Here is an 18591-nt window from a genome sequence, read left to right as displayed (position 1 = left end):
ACTTGCTATCAAGTCGTCACTTTAATTTTATGCTGGCTGCAACACTTGCTATCAAGTCGTCACTTAATTTTATGCTGGCTGCAACACTTGCTATCAAGTCGTCACATTAATTTTATGCTGGCTGCAACACTTGCTATCAAGTCGTCCTTATTCTTTCGTATGTTCTTGTTTCAGTACTTTTGCCAAAACTTTTCCATTTCTTCACATTTTTGTTATCAACTTTTACTTACTGGTTTTTAGGATTTGACGAATTTATTTTAAATTGTTTCGTAATATCGTAATGAGATATGGTCACTTGGACCTACCCGATAATACAGACGTTACTTTAGCTGAATTTTAATTTAAAAATCGAAAATGTGAAGTGTCGTGATGTCGTCCTTATTTTACAGCCATCAAAAATTTAGCAACGACTGACTACAAGTGTTTCAGCCAGCATAAAATTAATACGACGACTTGATAGCAAGTGTTGCAGCCCGCATAAAATAAATGTATTTTTGTGTGTGATTCATATGCTATCAGAGACACTAATAGCGAAGACTCATATGTAATTGTAGGCTTAAAAAGATTTAAAAACTAACAAAATTCCAATTAATCCCTTAATGACAGCCAAAGTTTCCTGTCTATTTTACAAAGAAAATAAAATATTTCATCAATGCTATATTTGGTCAATTTTTTACACTGAATTTTGTAAAAAGGCAAAAAAGACAATTAATCAATAAGCGAACCCCAACGGCAACAAACAGAATCCGAAACAGGTCCATATATTTGGCGGTTAACATTGAAGAAGAGCACATTTTTGAAACGTATTCGAAAAAAAATATGTCATTATTGGTTGGAAGAACAGTTCTGAAGGCCATCCCTGTGGATATTATTACTTTCCAACGTAAATAGCGATTGTACTTAACCCACCAGTGTCACTGGTGCTTTAAGTTGTAGTCTCTTATATTAAAATTCAGTTAGAATTGTTAAACAGTTGAGTTATGACATACTGTGTTTCTAATATAATAACGCACAGAATTGTTATACAGTCGAGTAGTTAAACAATTACGTAGTGAAACAGAGAGTTATTAGACAGTTGAGTTATGACATAGTGTGTTTTTAACGTAATAACGTACAGAGTTGCAATACAGTCGAGTATTGCTTGTTTGTTTTGAATTGCGCGCAAAGCTACACGAGGGCTATCTGCGCTAGCCGTCCCTAATTTAGCAATGTAAGACTAGAGGGAAAGCAGCTAGTCACCACCACCCACCGCCAACTCTTGGGCTACTAATTTACCAACGAACAGCAGGATTGACCGTCACATTATAACGCACCCTTGGCTGAAAGAACGAGCATGTTTGGTGGGACGGGGATTCGAACCCACGACCCGCAGATTGGGAGTCGAGCGCCCTAATTATCTGGCCATGCCAGGGCCTTTACAGTCGAGTAGTGACATGAAGAGCGTTAAGCAATTACGTAGTGAAACAGAGAGTTATGAAATGTATTTGTTAAATAGTTCGGTAATGAAACATAATTCCAAAGCGTAGGTATCATTCTGGCAATCTATACACAAGTTATTGTTCTAAAACTCTTGTAAAAAACAACAACAACAATGAATAAATATCAGATCACTTCTTTACAAGGTTTTCAGTGTGTTCTTAGAAAAAAATGTTAGATAAACTTTGCACATAAGTGACGTACATACCTTGCAGCAACGTTGATAACTTGCAGTAACTGTTTTACGAAACGGTTCACCATGAAGTCTTCGTCATTTTCTTCACACAGCTCAAAGGCATCGTCAAAGAAAATATGAACTAAAAATTAAAGAAATGCCATTATTTTATCTCCCCTTTCAAGAAACTGGCAGAGATGTTTCTAAAAAAAATAAAATAAGGGCTGGTATTACTCTTGAGTATATGTAGCACAGGGATTTAAAACAACAACAAAAACATTAGGTGCCCTCCATCACCGTGTGGATAACATTTGATTTGCAGCACCGAAACTAGTTGATATTTTATGTGTGTTTTTTTTTACACCATAATAGTTGTCGTCTGTTTGTTTGTTGTTAAGCGCAAAGCTACACAGCTGTGTCCACCACAGGTGTCGAAACCTGATTTTGAGCGCTATAAGTGCAGAGTCTTACCGCTGAGTCAGTTATTTCTTATTAATATTGTTACGACAGTAACACGCCATGAGATTCTAGAAAGATCATGTCCGTTCGTGAAGCCTCGAGTGTTCTCCAGACGCCCTCTATTTCGTATATATAAGACCGGTGAGAAGTGACGGCATATATATAGAATTGGAAAGCAGACAGAGAGATTGAAGATATAGACGGACAGTCGAGTCAAGCGAGGTAGTAAGTAAAGTGCGTGAATCGTTTGTTGAGAATTATAGCGTATGTTTTAGTTAAAGTGACTGTGGAAATTAAGTGTATTGCAAAGTTGAATTGAGAAAGAATAAACTAGTTTTTGAGAAAGGACTTGTATCGCTGAAATTCTTCGGAAAGAACTTTTACGAGTAATTAACAAACAACCAGAGACGTAACAATATATATTCGTATGTTAATATTAAATATATATATAAAAAAGGATTAGCTTATCGTTTTGGGGCAATTAACTTTTTGATCACTCTGTATATTTTGCATTTTGATAGTTTATAAAAAGCTTAGTGAACCAACGATAAGCTTCAGGGCTTATAACGCTAAAATTAGGGTTCGATCTGCACGGTGTACGCAGCGCAGATAGTCTATTCTGTAGCGTTACGCTAAAAACAAAATAAATAAACAGACAGACAACTATAAGATGATTGAAAATATGTAAATCTGATCCTATTGTTTGTATTTCGGGCGAATTCATGTGTGTTTTTAGCAAACAAAATATTCAATATTATTTCTGTATGCGAGTAGTTTTAAATAAATAAACGGCACAGACTTAACAAGTTTGAGAGCTCATAATCAGATAGAAGGCTAGGTTTACGTTATTACGTAAGAGATCACGAGAGGTTAGGCTTAACTGATTAAAAAAGGTTGTTATTAAACAAGAAATCTTCATACGCAAAAACTCACAGGAGACTAAGACTAAATGATTAGAAAAGCTTCTTATTAAACAAGAAACCGATTTATGAAGGAGATCACAAGAGACTAGGCTTAACTGATAATAAAAGTTTGTTGTTAAACAGGAAACCTTATCACACAAGATCCCATGAGAAGCTAGGCTTAGCTGATTAGAAAAGCTAGTGGTTAAACAAGAAACTATATTTTGCGGTGAAGAAATCCTGTTAACTCTTTGTCATTTATGTGCTTTAAATAAGCTTTTCACCACTGACTGAGTCTTAAGGATTCTACTTGTTATCAAACTAATTTTCTATCACTTGTAAGTTTTTTTATAGCTACATTGAACGTAACATGTATCTTGTTTAACAATCTAAACACCATACTTAATTTACCTCTGTCTAATAACTTATGAAAGAGTTTTACGTGCTAGTTTGACGATAATTTCGTATGCGTGCATGAACTCTAACTCGTTCGAATGTGCTGTTGTAATTTCATTTTGTATTTATGGCTATATCTTTAATGTTGTAATTTGTTTGTTAGCAAGAAAGAGAAAGTTCTAAAAATAGAGGTAGGGCAACCAGTCAACATTACTCCATCGTACACACTAAGGGATTGATTATCACTCTTAAAACGCCTCCCACAGCTTAAATTGCAGGAAATATTTTGTTGTATCACACGGATATGAACCTGGTTCGCCAGCTCCGATTTCCAGAGCTCTACCACAGAGCTGCGTCCTACTGTTGTAATTCAAAAACTGTTCAAGTTTTTGACATTAGAATGCAAGTCCTTCCGTTTGTAACATTTAGGGTAGGCCAAAGTTCGGGCCTTTATGCACTAAATGTTTCTTATTATTCTGTGCCTTTCTGATTGATCAACTGCAGAGAGAATGTGTACTGTGGTCTTCGATAAGGTTCGTTATACATGTTTTACTCACGGATGGCTTTTCACCAGCCTAAATAAATATTGTTACTTTGTGAAAATCCCCCCAGTGGCGCAGCGATGTGTCTGCGAACTTACTATGCTAGAAACCGGGTTTCAATACCCGTGGTGAGCAGAGTACAGATAGCCTGTTGTGTAGCTTTGTGCTTAATTCCAAACAAACAAACAGAACTTTGTGAAAAAGAAATAATTATCCGTACAATTCGTTTTGTCATCTTAAAAAAGAGAGAAGAAAAACAAATGTTTAACAGGAGTTAGGCTTCGGTCTTAGGCCTACCTGCGGCACAACTAAATGGAACAAGGATGAAGATAAAAAAGAAACTATGAAACAAACGGTCATATATTCAAACAAACGCACTGATCATTAGTGTACATGATAGACGCGTTTGTTTATATTTATGACTGTTTGTTCCATAAACTGTTTTCATCTTCAGCCCTGTTCCATTCAGTTGTTCGTGACGTAGGCCTAAGACCGAAATATAACACGAATGAGAAAAACGTTTGATTTTCTTGTTTCTTTTTGTGAAAATGGAAGATGTTTGTTTGTTTTTAATTGTGCACAAAGCTGCACAAGGGCTATCGGTGCTCTGCCCACCACGGGTATCGAAACCCGGTTTCGAGCGTTGTAAGTCCACAGACATACCATTGTGCCACTGGAGGGCGAAGATGAAAGAAACAACTCATATGGCATAATTTATTTTTACCAAAGTAATAATGTCTTAATATCTTCGGAAGAGCATTATTCATTTTAAATAATATATATTGTTGAAGTCAAGTTCATGAAATATCATATTGAATCAGAAACATACAGAAAAGCCAGATTAAGTAATATACACTTATCTGACATCTCTTATTTTCATATAATAAACTGTTCAGGAAAATAGTTTGAAAAATGAGAGGAATAGGGTGAAGTATGCAAATACTGAAAATCATACTCTAACAGAGGCTATGTCATATATCTTATACGTAAAGTTTTTATACTGAAAATCATACTCTAACAGAGGCTATGTCATATATCTTATACGTAAAGTTTTTATACTGAAAATCATACTCTAACAGAGGCTATGTCATATACCTTATACGTAAAGTTTTTATGAGTTACTTTAAATTCTAATTTTAAAACATATTAAATTTGGTGGACATCAGACTGGGGTGTTCATTTTTGTAGCTTGACCAGTCAAGGAGCTTATTTGCTGTTCGTTGTGACAGTTACATTTTATCCTCCTTGACCTTTCGTTTGGGGGTGACCTGGGACTGTCAAGCAGAGCAGGCATATTTTGGTGTCATTTTTCTTCTCATTGGTCACAGAGAATGTGTATTGTGGTCTAAGAACTCGCTGTAGATCGACTTATCTTTGAATAATCTTATTTCGGTTTCTCAGCCTGTAAGATATGCAATACAATTGGACGTAAAGCGGGAAATAAACAGAACTTCGTTGAGTTTGTTAAAATTGTTCTCACATTAACATTCCATCCAGCCAAATCTTCGGACCTCTTGACGAAAGACGACGGAAGTTTACCTGTCTGGCATTATTCCTTTAAACCAGGAATACCCGAAATGGATGGTTGATTTATGCTTTGAGAGAATACGAAATTTGACTCAGTACTTATGCTGTTGATATATGAGGGGGGACGATACCCCGTTAACAAAACACTGAGAAGGTATGCCATCATCCTATCTATGATTCTTCCATATTTAATGAACACTTATTACATCACATTCCGAGGTAAAGAAAATAAAACAAAAAACAAACAAACTGTCAAACCTATCGGAATTAATATACATAATTTAACTAGACACCGTATTGGGATGGGCTAACAGATATCGGTTTAAATTACGAGCTACACAAGTTACTCTACAAGATTGAAGGTCTATAAATACAAGCATGGTGAGGTGATTAAAAGTTCGTATTATCAAAGTGTTCTCGTCATGATTGGTATATACACAATAAGTTCGTATTATCAAAGTGTTCTCATCATGATTGGTATATACAGAATAAGTTCGTATAATCAAAGTGTTCTCGTCATGATTGGTATATACACAATAAGTTCGTATTATCAAAGTGTTCTCGTCATGGTGGGTGTATACACAATAAGTTCGTATTATCAAAGTGTTCTCGTCTTGATGGGTATACACACAAAAAAGTCGAATTATCAAAGTGTTCTCGTCATGATGGGTATTTTGTTGCAATTTTATGCTTAAGACCGTTGATCAAGGGCGTTGTGCCAAGTAATTGATATACCATCTATACAAGTAGGTTAAAATAGGTAAGTACATCTAAAACTACTCCACAAGGCTTAAGAGGAATTGTGTTAATGTTTTATCAAGCTGTAGATAAGCTCGAAATAGATTAGAAGTCGGGTTCGTGTACATGTCAGCCATTTTGTTTAATCTGGTTCGAACAGTTCGAGTTAACAGCACACACATCTTTGATCTTATAATCAACAGATAAGATAAGATGCAGTCCACATTAAGCAGACAGAGTTTTAAGGTAGATGTTTAAATTTGTTTTTTGTCGTTTGCTTTCTCTCTTTATTGCTCAATCTAACTAGATATGAGGTGTTTTCAAAATGTTGACTGTTCACACATGGCTTACTATATATGAGGTGTTTTCAAAATGTTGACTGTTCAGACATGGCTTACAATATATGAGGTGTTTTCAAAATGTTGACTGTTCAGACATGGCCTAGTATGGTATGAGGTGTTTTCAAAATGTTGACTGTTCACACATGGCTTACTATATATGAGGTGTTTTCAAAATGTTGACTGTTCAGACATGGCCTAGTATGTATGAGGTGTTTTCAAAATGTTGACTGTTCAGACATGGCCTAGTATGTATGAGGTGTTTTCAAAATGTTGACTGTTCAGACATGGCCTAGTATGTATGAGGTGTTTTCAAAATGTTGATTGTTCAGGCATGGCTTAGCATGTAGCATATCGCGCTCCGTACTTTCATCGTTATATAGAAAAGCCTATTCAATAACCAAACAAAGCCTTTATGCGCTACATGCTCTTCTAGCTGGTTTGCGGTATTTCTCTGGTCAGTATCTTTAAGCTAGGGACGGGCATACCTTAATTCTAAGAATCTTTGATCTAGGCGTTTAACTCAGTCATGTGTCGCAGAAGGTGACGTTCTGGTTGAAGATACCAGAATCAACATATTTGAAATATTAGAATATTTCCAGACAGTAAATATAACACACACATTAAGGCGAAATAAAAATATATGAGTTCAAGACACTGTGGTATGAAATCGCTCTCTCTGTGTACCAAATTCAAATAGGAAGCTGGTGACCATGATCTTCCACTGATCCCTCTGTGTACCATATTCAAATAGGAAGTTGGTGACCATGATCTTCCACTGATCCCTCTGTGTACCATATTCAAATAGGAAGTTGGTGACCATGGTCTTCCACTGATCTTTTCTCTCTGTGTACCATATCCAAACAGGAAGTTGAAGTCCATGCTTTTCCACTGATCTTTTCTCTCTGTGTACCATATCCAAACAGGAAGTTGGTGACCATGATCTTCCACTGATCCCTCTGTGTACCATATTCAAACAGGAAGTTGGTGACCGTGATCATCTACTGATCTCTTCTCTCTATGTACCATATCCAAACAGGAAGTTAGTGACCATTGTCTTCCACAGATCTCTCTGTGTACCATATCCAAACAGGAAGTTGGTGACCATGGTCTTCCACAGATCCCTCTGTGTACCATATCCAAACAGGAAGTTGGTGACCATGGTCTTTCACAGATTTCTCTATGTACCATATCCAAACAGGAAGTTAGTGACCATTGTCTTCCACAGATCTCTCTGTGTACCATATCCAAACAGGAAGTTGGTGACCATGGTCTTCCACTGATCTCTTCTCTCTGTGTATCTTTTCCAAACAGGAAGTTGGTGACCATGGTCTTCCACACATCTCTTTATGTACCATATCCAAACAGGAAGTTAGTGATAATTGTCTTCCACAGATCTTTTTTTCTCTGAGGCACAAAGAATGCCCAATGTTGATACATTCCCCCATTTAGATGGACTCTTGACATAAATCAACCCTTTTCTTCCACGACCTCTTCCACCTCTGTCTTTTACGGTCTCTCCTTCCTCCAGTCTTTCCAGTTACGACAACACTTCCAATGTGTGGAATAGTGAATTTTGTAACACACGCGATGAGTTCCAATCAGAATGTCTGATTTATTATATAATTCATTGTCGATAGAACTAAACAGAGTTTTTAAAGAACTTATTAGAGAGCTTTTCGAAGTAAACAATTTTACTAAGAAAACAACTATAAGAAACTGGAATGAAATCCATTGACATTACCTTCAAACTCATAATAGTCGGGATCCACAATCGCAAGGTATTTCTGGGCATTTTTACGTGCAGCTTGATCCTCATCCACCCTGAAACAAAATGGACGATGTCATGGTGACATATAAATAATTTGAGTAACATTAGTAACCATAAATTACACACACACACACATATACAATGTATGACATTATATGCACAGTACAATGCTTTTTTTTCCGGTATTTTCTTCCAACCGAAAATATCAATATATCCAATATTATAGCTTATTGTAGCTTAATGGCGCTGCTATAGCTTTGTTTACGTATTTTTCCCGCCGACAAACTCCAATTGTTAGCCTCTCGTATTGTACATTTAAAATACTGTACTTATATAGATTTTTCATACAGTTTATGATTTTTTACGATATTTATCATTAGTTAATACTGTTATTGTTATACATGATGTAGAAGTACTGTACTTTACAATATTAACAAGGTGTCAATATTTTTCCTGTAAAATATTGTAAGGAAAACGCTTTCGTAATCGGAATTTCCGCCTATCCAGCACTGCCCAGGTCCGGAAGATGCCGGTTTAATAAAGTTTTTACTGAATATATATATATATATATATATAGTTATGTCCAGGGATTGTTAAGCCCAATATTAAACAAATATTTAAACATCGTTTGTATTTTAGATATATTATCCTATTTTCCCTTCATTAAAAATAACTAAGCCTTGTTTGTTTTTTATATTTTACTTTAAAAAGAGATTAAATTTGGATACTTCGTAGCCTCTACTTCCCCCACCACAGACAAAAGTAGAGTATATATAATTTTCATACCTCATGACAGACTTCAACATCTGGACCATTTCTTCGCCTGTCTCGTGCCACATAGTCGCGCATCCGTAAATTCTTGACACTTCGTCTTTATTTTGCACTTTATCTACGGATATGAACTGGTCCCTGCCAATTTCTGCAGGTACAGTATCGTACAATCTGGATATTTGAGTTTCTTCTTTTTCTGCGTTGTCAAGTTTCTGAAAACGTCGTCAAGTTTAAAATGCTTAAAAACATCGAGATTATACTAAACTAAAATTTCGAAATCATCACAGTTTATAAAAAATTAGATTGAAGATATTTTTTCCCTGAAAAAAAAAAGGAAAAAAGGAAAAATGACATTAGAGGGCGGGTCGCTGATTCCAGTGTTACATACGATTATAAATAAATATTGTTTATAAATTCCAGATTCACTAGAAATGATTACAACTCATTACACAGACGATATAATGTGAAAGTATTAGCAACAATACATCCTAGCCATCTTTCAATAAAAAAATAACTAAATCAAAAGCTTGGTTTTCATTCTTCTAATATTGGATGCAGGTTGGTTCTTTGGTAGAGCTCTGGATTTCGGATCTGGCGGGCCAGGTGTGGATCTGTGCGATATCTCAAACTATTCCCCACACTTTAAGCTGTGGTTGTGTATAAGCGTGATGGTGGATGGTGGTTAATAGGGCATTGTTGACTCTTCGTCTTTAACTTGTACTTTCTCATTGGAAACGAACAGCCGCTTGCCGACTACTACAGGTATATTACCATACAATACGAATATTTGGATTTCTTCGTTTTCCTTCTGGTCAGTAGTTGAAAATAGGGACGGATATACTGGAGTCATAGAGTTCTATATCCTGACCATTTAGCACACATGTGCATCAGGTTAAAAATTCCCATTTCCACTAACTACTTCTCTTAAAAATCAATATAACCATTTCAGAGACATAAAAAATACTTTATAAAAGCGTTGACGTGACTACTCTGTATTGATTGTTTGTTTGTTTGAAATTAAGCACAAATCTACACAATGGGCTATCTGTACTCTGCCCACCACGGGTATCGAAACTCGGTTTCTAGCGTTGCAAGTCCACAGACATATCGCTGTGCTTCTGGGGGGCACACTCTGTATTGATTGTTTGTTTGTAATTAAGCACAAAGCTACACAATGGGCTATCTGTGCTCTGCCCACCACGGGTATCGAAACCCGGTTTGTAGCGTTGTAAGTCCGCAGACATACCGCTGTGCCACTAGGGGGGGGCACACTCTGTATTGAAGTCGCGGATAATACTCGCATGAAGTTTGTCAAATAATTCACAAATAATCAGATCGATTTGCAAATGCTCATCGTAAACAGTTTCTTTTGTTGAAGAATTGTTCCCTGATGAGTTTGCAGTGACTTTACAGACCTAAAACGCTAAAATCCTAGGTTCGATTCCTCGCGGTGGACGGAGTGCAGATAGCTTATGATGTAGCTTTGCGCTTAAAAACAACAACATTGAAAACAATTATGGATTTAAATTTTAAACCTATAAATACCATTTTTACTAACTGATCAATTCAGTTTCTGAGGGCGTAATGTATTTTAAATAGTAGTCAAAAACAGACGCTAAACCTAACGTATTCCAATGTTGTAACTACTTATGTGAAACAGATAGTTTCTGCTGTTATACGTCGTTTTTAATTAACTAGATGTAGGTGTATATTCAACTACTTGTAACTTCCTGCAAAAAACCGTAAATTAACGCACAATTTACGTTTTACTGAAATAAAGTCATTGCTTACAAGGGAATAATCGAGTCATATAAAAATAACCTGTAACGTATACAAGTAGTGGTTCTTGGTTCTTGATTTTCACGAAAAAAATACGTTTTAAATTCTCTTCGAACATCCATGGCTTGGATATAGCCTAATGATTCATGTAGCCAGCCTGAGAATATGAGAATTCGTGGTTCGCAACTTTTTTTTGTTGGGTCATTGTATGTGCTATAAAGGTGAAGGTCATATGCCACTGTTAGATCAGAAAAGAATAGCTCAAGAATCGACGGTAGGTGCTGTTGACTGGATGTCTTCCCTCTAATCTATCAGTTCAAAATCATTGTTTGTTTGTTTGTAATTAAGCATAAAGCTACACAATGGGCTATCTGTGATCTGCCCACCACGGGTATCGACACCCGGATTCTAGCGTTGTAAGTCCGAAGACATACCGCTGTGCTATTTGGGAGCGTTCAAAATCAGGGTATATGTAGAGAACCATTATGTAGCTAAAACCACCATTCGGGATTTCTTCACCTCTCGGTTAAACTATTTTTTTTTGACACTGTTATTTCATACATCTGAATCGTATATGGTAGGACAGATGGAGAAGGTTTGTTGCCCACACCATCTAGTTATAAACTACGAAGCCATATATCTGTCCCTTAAGAGTAACCCAGACCATCTAGTTATAAACTACGAAGCCATATATCTGTCCCTTAAGAGTAACCCAGACCATCTAGTTATAAACTACGAAGACATATATCTGTCCCTTAAGAGTAACCCAGGCCATCTAGTTATAAACTACGAAGACATATATCTGTCCCTTAAGAGTAACCCAGACCATCTAGTTATAAACTACGAAGACATATATCTGTCCCTTAAGAGTAACCCAGACCATCTAGTTATAAACTACGAAGACATATATCTGTCCCTTAAGAGTAACCCACACCATCTAGTTATAAACTACGAAGACATATATCTGTCCCTTAAGAGTAATAAATGGTAGGAACAAAATATCAAAAAGTGTACTAGCTAAATCAGAAACACCGATCTTACTTTAGGTCTAATACATTTGAAATTTGACAAATTCCTGTCATTTTAAGTCGAAATGATTCGTTATAATTTCAAATTTTGGCATTACGGTCGAAAACGTCGCTAGTGTTGTTAGCAACTTTCTAACAGTGTAGTATCAGTGACAAGAACTGTTACCTGCGACATGCGCTCGTACACAAAATATATCAAACTATCACATATAAGTACAAATAATATCATATGAACGTTCTTAATTAAAAGAATCCAAGATGAGACGATGCAAACATGACTTTTTTATATTCTATGAACACTCGCATATGGTGAAGAGTTTAGGATTTTAGTATGTTAACTTCAGTAGCTACGTTCAGCAGAAAACTTTTTAGCTTTCCAAGAACCAATAAGAACATACGAATTACCATAATACAGGAAAATTTTGGTTTGGTTTAGTTGATCTTAAGCTCAAAGCTACACAGTGGGACATCCGTGCTATCCTCACCATGGGTATTGAAACCAGGATTTTTAGCGTTGTATGTCTGTAAACTTCCAGAGATGATTGAAATTTTTCATGAATAATTTCTTAGCCTAACCAAACCGAATTGCTAACGATGTATTCGGCTGTAATATCAAGATCTGTATTTTTTTTACGGAGACCAGTATTTGTCTTTAAATTTTGAATATGCACTATAGTTGATTAATTGTAGCACTTTAATGCACCAAATGTCGAATAATTCGTTCTGTTCTTTCAAAACCAAAGCATATTGTATAAACATTATAACATTTCCAATTACCCTATACTAATACAGGGTGTCCAATAAGTCTGGAACCATAGATGATTTGCAGCTTTTCTCAATTTCAGATACGTGATTGGTTATTGTGCTGTCAAGGTCGAGTTAATCCTCCTATTAATCCAAACTTATTTCGAATTACAAATACAACATTCTCTAGAATTCACCCAAGTGCCTATGGTTCCAGACCTTTCGTACACCATGTATCGCAATTTGTACCGCAAATGAAAAATTAAACAAAGTGCCATTTTCGAGCATACCTCACTTTTGATTTCAACTTCATCATCTCGTTTTCGGTTTAAAGCCACCGATTGGTCAATCAAAGCACTGACGTACATTGGATTTGTAAAAAGTCTGCAAAAGAAAGGAAAATAATTCAACATTAGCAGAAAAGTATTGTTTGACGTTGTGTCAATAATAAAAAATATTGTCTGATGTTGTATCAAAAATACAAGTATTGTCTGACGTGTGTCAATAATAAAGGTATCGTCTGACGTTGTGTTTGTTTGTTTGTTTTGAATTTCGCGCAAAGCTACACGAGGGCTATCTGCGCTAGCCGTTCCTAATTTAGTAGTGTAAGACTAAAGGGAAGGCAGCTAGTCATCACCACCCACCGCCAACTCTTGGACTACTCTTTTAACAACGAATTGTGGGATTGACCGTACATTATAACGCCCCCACGGCTGAAAGGGCGAGCATGTTTGGTGTGACGGTGATTCGAACCCGCAGCCCACAGATTGCGAGTCGAGTGCCCTAATCACCTGGCCATGCCGGGCCCCTGACGTTGTGTCAATAAGTAAAGGAAAATATTGTTAAATACAAATAACCTGAGATCTGTATTTGTGAGAGATATTATTCACGGTCCCATGTTTTTGATATATACCCTCTTTTATGCAGAAAAATGCTTTGAAGATATCCAGTTAAAACTACCATCCATTTCTGCTTTTTCACCACATGATAATCTGAACTTATATGTATCAACTCACATTGACCTTACTTTTATAGTGCACCCTTGATGTCAAAGTGCGGAGCGCATTTTTCAGGTAACGGGACGCGAAACCTGAACCTCGAGCACGCTAAACAGCAGGTCCGCTCGGCACATTGGAAAACTGGATAGCTGTTGTTGTTGTTTGAAATTAAGCACAAAGCTACACGATGGGCTATCTGTGCTCTGCCCACCACAGGTATCGAAACCTAGTTTCTAGCGTTATAAGTCCGCAGACATATCGCTGTGCCACTGGGGGCAACTGGATAGCTTCAAAGTATTTCTCGGAATGATATAATATAAAAGTTTGCGTATATCAAAACCAAAACCTTACAAAGGTCCATTAGATGACATACGTCACAATCGATCTAGCTGATGACAGCTGACGTCACTCAAAACCATATCCCTCATCTAGTCGGGTTTGCCAAGTAATGTGAACTGAAAACTTATATAAATGTTGAGCTTAAAGGCAGTAAATTCAGAAAATTATTATAACTATTATATCTTCGTTTATTCTTGTGTTTATGTTTGATCTATTCATGTGGTTATGTCTGCGTTTATTCATGTGTTTATGTCTGCCTTTATTCATGCGTTTATGTTTGCGTTTAATCAAGTTTATTTCTCGGTTTATTCATGTTTATATCTCTCTTTATGCATATATTTATATCTGCCTTTATTTATGTATTTAAATTTGCGTTATTGATGTGTTTATATCTTCGTTTATTCATGTTTATGCCTCCGTAATTCACGTATTTTTGTCTGCATTTATTCATGTTTATATCTCTATTCATGCACGTATTTACGTCTGCGCTTATTCAAGCGTTTTGTCTGCATTTATTTGTTCATATATCTGCCTTTATTCGTTTATATATCTGCCTTTATTCGTGTGTTTATATCTGTCTTTATTCATGTGCTTATATCTGCCTTTATTCATTTGTTTCTGTCTGTGTTTACTCATGTTTAAATCTCTGTTTATTCATGTGTTTAAAGTGTTATGATTGTTTGTTTCGCGCAAAGCTACTCAAGGAACATCTGTGCTAGTCGTTCCTAATTTAAAACTGATAGAATAGAAGACAGGGCGCTAGAAAACCTTTGTGTTATTCTAATCGAATTGAGGAATTTGCCCGTTACTCCTATTAAAACAATAATGGCCAAATACGAAGTGCAACCAAGGACCCTTAGGTTTACAGTCCAGCACGTTGACCACTAGACCATGTCCGGCCAAGTGCAATGAATTATTCAAGACGTATTTATATGGTAGAGGCTAAACCAATTTTTAAATTTCTTTATTATTGTTGTCATTTCATTTTAGTCCAAGGGCGAGCAGGCCATTAAAGGGTTACGCCTTCTTTTCGGCCAAGAGTCGTAACGAGACTGATAAGTGATAGAAGATGATGGACGTTTAAAAGAACCAATCAATACATGAGGAGAGGCGTGGGAATAATATTATTGTTTGTTACCTCAAAGTAGGCTAACTTAATGTGAATTAACTCCCAGTACAATACTTATGGTGTATAACGCTTAAACTGGGGAAATATCACTCATTAGTTGGTAATACACGTGATATTCGCCCAGAAAAATACTAATTATAATTTTAACTATATTCTTCTTTATTGGATCAATACGGGAAACTCACAAATAGGTAAGCATAGAGTGATATGATTTAAATAATCTTTATTATTATTATTATTATTATGGTGTGAACACCGTTGCTGATGAAGGATGACTATAATTAATTATATCTGTCATAAGTCAATAGTGTTAGGCTTATTACATTTTGAAACACCACCTTTTTTTATTCGGTCCTTACGTGAGTCTTATTGGGATGTAATGTCACGTTTCTATGCCAACAAATTCATTACAACTGTATTCCATACAAACTCGTGTACATGTAGAAACAAGGAAAAAAAAATACATTGGCCACTTTTGGCATATGTCTACTCACTTACGGACTTCTCTAAAAATACCATAATTTTGAGTAAGAACATTTAGTTACAAAAATAACATACTTTTCAGTCGATGCAAGTCTTTCACATTTCGGTGTCCAGATGTGAATAACTATCCACGTCTGTGAGAGGAGCCACAATACCCATACCCACGCATGTTCTTGGAAAACAAAGTCTGCAAAGAAGTCACTCCGAGGACAGGTCCAAAAGAGATACTTTGGAAAAGTCTTTTCAAAGAAACAAACATCCTCCGCACGAATTCCACAAATCCCAATGAGCACGGATACGGAGACAGGGATCACTAGACTAATGGGGAATGCAAAGCTAAATCCCTGGATGCAAATTCTGCAAGCAAATTTTCCATGCACATAACAAAGCCAAGATGCGAGAGAATGCACTATAAGAAAATAAATGGGGGTCATCGCATTGGACATGATCTCTGTTGGATTGTCCAGAGGATTTGTCGTTGCCAATTCTGGCACTTTGGTTACTACGACGGACTTTCTTATCTGGTCGATCACAATGGGATGGCTTTTAAAGCTGGCCCTAAAACTTTGAAAAAGTACACTCACATCGTTCGTGGTGATCATCAAGAAGACCAACATGCTACACAAAATTAACACCATTTTCCAGATTGAAATGAAGATGTATGTGTAATATTTACTCTTTCGTAAGTCTTCTTTGGCCTTAGCGAGAGTTTTCATGAGCCCTATTGGAGAGCGTTGGTCAGTGAAGTTCTCCCAGTAGTTCATGGACACAAAGATAACAGCGAGAGGAATTGCCCAACACTGGCGATTACCTAACACAAAGGGCCATACTACAAAACCAGTTGCTTGTGCTGATAGCGAGAGGACATCGAGGAAAACCTTCAGAAGGCGCTTCTCTTCGGTTCTGTGACGTGATAACAATCCCAACAGACCAGGCATGAAACAAACGCAGCTAGATAACATGGCAGCCTTTACGACGTCCATGTCTGGTAGAACGACGAAGACTAAAAGCACAAGTCCTAAACTATGTAGGGATTCGGCGATAAAAACCTAAAAATAAGAAAAGAAAATATCTAAAGCCAAACAAATTAACTTTGCTATTTCACTTTGATATATTAACAGTGTCAGCACTTAGCTACACAAAGGAATATCTGCACACAACCGACCTTAATTTTTTTTTGAACTGATAAACTAGGCGGATGGTTGCTGTTCAACAGCGCCAACAACCAACTCTTCAGCTACTCTTGTCAGCCACATATAATGAGACTGTCAATTCCACTATTCGTTGGTAAACGAGGAGCCCAAGAGTTGGCGGTGAGTGGTGATGACTAGTTGCCTTCGCTCTAGAATTTCACTGCTAAATTAGGGACGACTAGCGCAGATAATCCTCTTGTAGCTTTGCGCAAAATTCAAAAACACACACTTACTTATTCATGCTGGGTCTATACTTACAATTAAAAATGTGTTACGCTGAGGTTTTCTGTATGACTTGAATACACACATTCTGGTACTTCTGAAAAGTGTGAAAACCTCTGGAATTATTAAAGCAAAATACAAACACCAAATCCATTCAACTCGTTCTACATCTGCTATGGTGGCTTGATAATCCTTGTCTCGTTCCAGCTCTGAAAAAAAGAGAGAATAATTTAAATATGTATATAAGTACTAAACCTTTTAAAATCTATTTTATATCAAGATAGAAGAAATTGTATAAAATTTAATATTTACAAAATTACTTTAAAGTAAGATTATTATTACTATATTTTATGGTATTGTCTTCATATGGAGGTGTGAAAACAATAGTGAAGACGGTAAATTGAGAAGTGGAAGTAAATATCAGGCTGCACCAAGGGTTAGCCATTAGCCATTTGCTGTTTGTTATTATCATATACGTCTTGAGTAAGTAATGCTGTAAGAGATCCCTGTGGTAACCATTTATTCACTGATGACCTTGTCATGAAAGCTGAAAGTGAAGAGGAGTTATAAACGCAAGTTAAAGTGTGGCAAAATAGTTTGGAAAATGAATGTCAGAAAAATGGAATTATGGTGAGAAGGAAGAGGGTTAAGATCACAGATGTAAATGGGAAGTCGCTGGAACAGGTAGAAGACTTTAGATACTCGGGAAGTACAATCAAAAGTGAAGGAAGAAGTGAGAGATAGAATCTAGGCAGGTTGGAAGCAAGGGAGGGAAGTAGCCACAGTCATATGCGACTAAAGGTTACCAAGGGCAATGAAAGACAAAGTGTATAAGATCGTGATTAAACTGGTGCTCCTCTACGAATCCGAGACCTGGACCCTGAAGAAGAAAGAAGAAAGATTGTTGATAAGAACAGAAATGAGAATGCTGAAACAGCTGTTGGGAGTGTCCCAGACAGAAAAGATAACGAATACTAAAATTAAAGAAATGGCAGGAGTCTGTGGAATTGGGGAAAAAGCAAGAGAAGCGAAACTGAGGTGTTTGGTCACGTGAAAAGAAGAGAAATAGAACAAGTAATAAGAAGAGCATTGGTCTTGTTGTGTACTTAAACAGTGACTCAACATCATTTGAGCTACAGGGACTATAACTTTTACACTGGTCTTGTTGTGTACTCAAACAGTGACCCAACATAATTGGAGCTACATGGACTATAACTTTTACACTGGTCTTGTTGTGTACTCAAACAGTGACCTAACATCATTTGAGCTACAGGGAATATAACTTTTACACTGGTCTTGTTGTGTACTCAAACAGTGACCCAACATCACTGGAGCTACAGGGAATATAACTTTTACACTGGTCTTGCTGTGTACTCAAACAGTGACCCAACATCATTGGAGCTACAGGGAATTTAACTTTCACAGTAGTCTTCTCTGTTGTTTTATACGAGAACTGTGGGATGCTTCTGGTACGCATAGGATGGTTTGGTTTTGGTTGTTTTGAATTTCGCGCAAGCTACACGAGGGCTATCTGCGTTAGCCGTCCCTAATTTAGCAGTGTAAGACTAGAGGGAAGGCAGC

General features: G+C 36.7%; 1 protein-coding gene across 1 annotated transcript in view; it reads right to left on the bottom strand.

The window, feature by feature from the left end:
- LOC106470918 overlaps window positions 1-18591 on the bottom strand; it is a 50257-nt gene that overhangs the window by 16103 nt on the left and 15563 nt on the right. The window contains exons 3-8 of the mRNA XM_022399563.1: window positions 17047-17219; window positions 15671-16644; window positions 12937-13030; window positions 9111-9307; window positions 8298-8377; window positions 1681-1793 (exon numbers count right to left, since the gene is read on the bottom strand). Of these exons, the coding sequence (XP_022255271.1) occupies window positions 1681-1793; window positions 8298-8377; window positions 9111-9307; window positions 12937-13030; window positions 15671-16644; window positions 17047-17219 (1631 nt within the window). The remainder of the gene's footprint in view (window positions 1-1680; window positions 1794-8297; window positions 8378-9110; window positions 9308-12936; window positions 13031-15670; window positions 16645-17046; window positions 17220-18591) is intronic.

Source organism: Limulus polyphemus, unplaced genomic scaffold (genome assembly GCF_000517525.1).
Source record: "Limulus polyphemus unplaced genomic scaffold, Limulus_polyphemus-2.1.2 Scaffold4292, whole genome shotgun sequence".
NCBI lineage: Eukaryota > Metazoa > Arthropoda > Merostomata > Xiphosura > Limulidae > Limulus > Limulus polyphemus.
The sequence above is the reverse complement of the archived record's forward strand: the minus strand, read 5'-3'. Positions and strand labels throughout refer to the sequence as shown.